This window comes from Culex quinquefasciatus, chromosome 3, assembly GCF_015732765.1.
Source record: "Culex quinquefasciatus strain JHB chromosome 3, VPISU_Cqui_1.0_pri_paternal, whole genome shotgun sequence".
Classification (NCBI taxonomy): Eukaryota; Metazoa; Arthropoda; class Insecta; order Diptera; family Culicidae; genus Culex; species Culex quinquefasciatus.
In genome coordinates, this window is record NC_051863.1 from 1,529,097 (window position 1) to 1,535,096 (window position 6,000).

A 6,000-nucleotide genomic window follows, 5' to 3' on the forward strand; every position below is an offset into this window, starting at 1 on the left:
TTGTTTGATTTCGTGGATTATATTGCGACGAGTTGAAAAAAAAGTGTGATTATCAAATCAAAATGATGGCTCAATTTATGATGGATCTCAAAACAGGTAAGAATCAATCATAATTTGATGAAAAAAAGTAGTGATTTTTTTATATAAAAAAAAAAAAAAACATTTTATTAATATAACATTATTTTTACAGAACATCGAACCAGTCCTTCGCTGTACCCGCCAAGTTCTCCAAAAATGCACGAAAACTACCGCCCAGACTCGACCGATTCCGGCGTCCTGGACTTGTCCAAACGTCGCGATTCTGTCGAAACTCGCCGAACTCCGTCACCGTACAACAGCTTCAGCGAAAACGGATCGCCTCCGTTCCAGAACTCCTCCCCGATCAACTCAACTAACGCACTTCTGATGAACTATCACGCCATGCAGCAGCGTCACCACCGAGAACTGTCCCCGAAGGCAGCTATGCCCTACGAATCCCCAAACCACCTGGACCTGAGACATCCGGCGATGCCAATGGGATTCCTTCCAGCTCAAGGATTTCCGCTGATCCCCAAACAGGAAAACCATCCAGTGCATCGTCCGGAGATTGCTTCCTATCTGCTTCAATCCGGTGCCATTCCGCCCCAGCACCAGTTCCCTCACAGCAGTCCCATTCATCCGGCCCGTGAATCCGACTCGCTGTCCGAATCCGGTTCCGAAGGACAACTCATCGGATCCACCATGAAACTACCTCAGCTCAAAATTCCCAGTGAAACCAGCTCCAACACTTCCGGTGGAACCTACCCGATGGTCGTTGGCCGCGACGGAAAACTCGCCCGACCCTTCAAAGCCTACCCCCGCGATCCGCTAAGCCTCGCTACCGGCTTCATGTCCAGCGGCTCCATCCTGGACGCCAACTCCGCCGAAAAGTACAACATGTTCCGCAAGCGGATGCTGGAGCAGATTCACGCGGCCAACGGCGGTCAACCGACCGTGTCGAACCCGAAAATGCGACGCCTCAACAAATCCCTCAGCGACGCGTCCGAAACGGAAAGCGTCCCCGAACGGACCTCCGAATCCATCGAGCACCAATCCCACCAATCAAATCAACCCAGTGACAACACGCCCACCGAATGCAGCAGCAGCAAGCCATGCCAGGAAGACGCAAGTGGCGCAAGCAATGGCGGCGGCGAACGAGGAATGGTGAAAGACTCCGCCTACTACGAGCGGCGCAAGAAGAATAATGCGGCGGCGAAAAAGAGCCGCGACCGGCGTCGGATCAAGGAAGATGAAATCGCGATTCGGGCGGCGTTTTTGGAGCGGGAAAATATCGAGCTGAAATTTGAGCTGGCCGCGGCACGGAAGCAACTGGCGTTGTACGGGGTTGCGGGCGCGGGATCGCCTTGATGGGATTCGACGAGTTCGGTGTAAATAGGTGTAAAGTTCCTTGTGCGTTTGATCGGCGTTTGCTCGATATTTGCCAAAATGTGTTACTTATTTGTAACAGAATCATCCTACAAAGACTGTTTTCAAAAGACTGAGCTGTAAATCGGTTAGTTTTTAAGGTTCCAATAATGTATATTGATAAGTAAAAATTGAAAATTCATTAATTATTAAATCAATGATTTTATTATTTTCCAAGTATATCACACTACTCCACCTCAAAATATTCCCAAAAAATAACTTCAAACCGTTAAAAATACCATTTCAGTTCTGGGACCAAAGATTTGCAACTGTCATGAAATTAAGGAAGCTATGATTTAAAAAAAAAAATAAATCGCAATGTTAAAAATTTAAACATATGTGAAATAGCTGATCTTTCGATTAAAAGTATTTTCAGAATGTAAAAATCAGCTCACATTTTTTTAAGGACCTCTCAGATAGGTGAAAAACTAGAAAACCTGCAAAAATATTATGAGTAGGGTTAGTGAATTTTCACGGCTTCCCGTAAAAACCCATGACATTTTTCTGTATCCGTCACATATTTGAAATATTTTATCCATCAAAATCTACATTTTTTTTAAATCCTTTGTTTTTAATTTTAATGTTGTTTTAAATAATTTTGTCAAAGTATGAATTTAAAAAATGTATTCTTTTATCATGTATTATATTTTGACCGCTGTACTTTTTTTTATATTCAGGATGTTAACAACTAGCAATTTTACTTAACAGAAAATAAGCATTGAAAAACACATTTAAATCAGTTTACAAGACTTGTGACTCAGTGTTACTTTTACTTTTGTCAATAAAAGTTTTATGATTTTGATAGGGTTAATTTTTAAGCTCCTTGATCTTTTTTAAACGATCTTTTAAGTGGAGTAAAACTTTTTTTTCAATGTAATGATCTCAAAAAAAAAAAAAAAAACATAATGTCTATATCAAATAAAACTCAAACTTTGATGAGGATAATTAAAATTCGATTGAAGATTAATATTAAATAGAGTGTTGAAAATAAAGTATGTACTTTTATCTTGAGATATTATAAATTATTCTATTTTATTTTACGTTTCGTGATATATTTGTGAAATTTATTATTTCTAAAGAAAAATCACTGAGCATAATTGTGATAGACTCAAGATTTTTGGCTTTAGATTTATTTCTGTTGAGTACCTAGTTTTATTTTTTTCAAAATAAATGTTTAATGTGTTGTCAGTTTTCCCATAAAAATTTGCATACAAATGGAAAGAATGAAATTTCGAAAATTTACACAACCGCATGATTTTTTAAGTACCTTTTCTGAATTCAATAAACGCGATAAATAATCGAATGAATTCATCCATTTTATTTTTTAATGTATTTGAACATAGATTTTTTCATTATTGTTCCCATTCATACAATTATTGCTGTTAAACAGTTTCTGTTTTATTTTCTTTAACATAAATTGGACAATTTTTTATGGAAATTTTGCTACTTTTTTATAACAATTATTAACACCTAAACTACCATGCAAGCGAAAAAAGGCGAAGTCCAACTTCAAACAGCTGTATCTCGGCTCCCTGTGAACGGATTTTCAAAATTCAAGAAGCAAAAGTTGCGGACAGGTCTCTAGATTATTTTGCTTTTTGAAAAGTCAAAAACAGAGGCACTTACCCTAAGTTATTCTCAAAACCAACCAGGTAACTTTTTTTCAGTCCTGTATTTTCTAGTTGTTTTGCATGTTGGATCGAAGGTTGAATGACAATCTGTTTAAAATTTTATCATAATGCAAGTTACAGTACAATTATAATATCCAATACCATATTGGACCGATCTGGCCACATTGGGACCGGTTCCAGGTTCTCCGGTGGAACCCGGAATATCCCCAATTCCAGAGTATTTTCAAGAATTTTATTGGAGTTGCAATATGGGTATCAAAATTAGGCATTTTCAAAATCATGCTCATTGATACTATTATTGCTATTAAACAGTTTCTGTTTTATTTTCTTTAAAATAAATTGGACAATTTTTTATGGAAATTTTGCTACTTTTTTATAACAATTTTTAAAAGATCTATTAAATCTATGCTGAATCCGATGGTGAAAAAAGAAAATTAAACAAATTAGAGCATATATATTTTATTTATTTATTTTTTTTTTTCAAAAAAGTTAGTTTAGAGTTGAGATATTTTGGTACGATTATTTGTAAAACACCTAACAGTAATATACATTTTAAAATTTGTTGAGAATTTTGATTTAAATATAAATTCGAAATAAAATATTGCAGAGTTGGTCAATCTTAATCATGATTTCTACTGGCAAAAAAGTTAATGTTTATACAAACAGTCACCATTAAGGGGATAGAACATGAACTCAAAATAGAGTTCTTTCTGGTTCTAAATTTGATTCTAAATCTCAAAATTATGTTTAAAAAAATTTTGTTTAACTGAATTTAAGAGGATTTGGAAAATTATGATTTCTTTAAAACTATTTTAAACCATCTTGTGTTCTAAATCAAAAGAAGACCGCTATCGACCGCCGCTCACCAGCCAACAAATCACCGAATATTTAGGCATATGTAAAAGTAGATTGATATAAATTGTAAAATAATTGTAAAGATGCAAAAATAGCATAAGGCAAATCGAGCCTAACCTTACTCCAGTAAGGTAGGTGAATATTCCTAGCATGTATGCTGCGAAGTGCGAAATTCAGCCTTAATAAAAAAAAAAAAAGACAATTTCCAAACATTTTCACTGTCGCTCTAATCGAGTCCGTCCCATATGTAAAAACTGCAAGCCGAAAAAAAACGCATGTCAAATTTATCCCGCCCATAAGGCTACGTGTTAGAATTTCACGAAAAAAAAAATGTTTTTCTCCGGTTTTCTAGAACAAAATTCTAAATTTTATTGGTTTTCTGAAAGTTTACATAATTTTGAACCGAACTGCATCATTACCTCAAAATTGACGAAATTACATATGGGACGGACTAGCTTCGAGCGCCAGTAAATCAGTAATAAAAAAAAACGCAATTTCGTTTTCTTGTGAATAATTTAAACAATTTCAAGCAATAATCTTTTTTTTCATCCCATCAATACCTTTTTTTGACAAAAATACAAAATCGTCTTGTCTCATCTGACCCTATATTGACATAACAGCTCATCACGTGGTCGTCGCCGGCGTGGTCCTTGAGTGCGCCAAAAAACCAACAGCAAACTTTTGCAAAACTTAAAAACCAACATTCGAGACGCCACACAATCTCGAAAGGAGGAAGTTTGCGAGGACTCTGAATAAATATTGTTTCAGTCCTCGTCGGCTTCGCCAACCGAATGAGAACCGAAATCGAAATCCAAGAAAAAGCTGACCTCTTTGCCGTGGACGGGTTAACGGTTTATGGACCTGCCTGTTCCTGCCTGGAACCGAAAACGTGCTAGTTTTGCAATAAATGTACGACACATTTTGCAACACTCCAACACAAAAACGAAATATAGATACAGTAGTTGTTCGGTAACTGGGCTGAGAACGTAGCCCAGTCACCGAATGCTGCTCGTTAACTGGGCTGAACGAAAAATAACGAGGGGACCACCGATGCATAATATATTCCAGATGAAATATAAAAATAAAAGTTACTCAAATTAATTTACAATGCTTACTTTTCATTTTTCTTTAATTGTAACTTGAAATTAAACAAAAGTTGGAAAAAAGTTTTTTTATTTATTGAATATGATTTTTGCATCCATTAACCCCTCGGTCATTTTGGTTTGTTTTGGTTTTTTGACGTTTGTCTGCTTTTTAACTGGGCTACGGCCCAGTTATCGAGCGCCCAGTTAAAAAGCAGCCCAGTTAAACAACGCCCAGTTACCGAACAACTACTGTATCTCACGCTGAGGCAGTAAAAACAAAACCTTCGGGATATGACGAACGTAAAGTTAATGATTAATGAAGAAGGGAAAGGGTTTTGCTCGGGGGGCCGTAAAAAGAGTTAAACGACCCAATATGCAAATAAAGCCGGACTGCTGACTGACCGTTGAGGCAAAGCTGACTATTGGCCAATAAAATGCTCCCGGGCAGGGGACAATTGCGAGGGACGATTTACGAGAGTCCTTTTTGCGAGATTTGTTCCTTTTTAGATGCTTTTGCGGCATTTTGCCGATAGCTGGACGTAAAAGGACATTATACGAATGGTCATTGTGTGCTGCACCGTGACTCGTGCGGAGAAAGGGGACATAATCCTTTCTCCCAGCAAGGGACCACGTTGGGTTAGAGTGGAACTTCTTGGAGAATTATTTCGTTACCATTAATCAACTTTTCAGCAAACGTCTCAACATTGAGCAACGTCCTCGTTTCAAAAATCTTCGAAGGCTCATTTGTTACGCTTGCATGCAAATCTTTGTCATTTTAAGTTACGGTGAAGATCTACTTTTGCTTTAGGGTTGACCTTCCGAAAATTTCTCAAACTCGTTGCGTTGATCCGCAAGAGATGACCAGACTAGCACAGAACTGCCTGAGACAGGAACTTCTTACCTGCGGATTAAATGGTGTGATGTAATTTGGCCGTTCACTCCTTTCTTTCCCAACAGAATGGAGCAAGATTTAAAATACTTTTCAA

At 37.3% G+C, this 6,000-nt stretch overlaps 1 protein-coding gene across 1 annotated transcript; it reads left to right on the plus strand.

Moving 5' to 3' along the window:
• The first annotated feature begins 234 nt into the window (after nt 1–234).
• LOC6040500 (protein giant) lies at nt 235–1,386 on the plus strand. The gene has a single exon (XM_001849834.2). The coding sequence runs from the start codon at nt 235–237 to the stop codon at nt 1,384–1,386; it is 1,152 nt and encodes a 383-aa protein (XP_001849886.2).
• The last annotated feature ends 4,614 nt before the right edge of the window (nt 1,387–6,000 follow it).

Bases quoted from the DNA above. Each gene is read 5' to 3' on its own strand.
- LOC6040500 (XM_001849834.2), top strand. From the start codon at position 235: ATGCACGAAAACTACCGCCCAGACTCGACCGATTCCGGCGTCCTGGAC.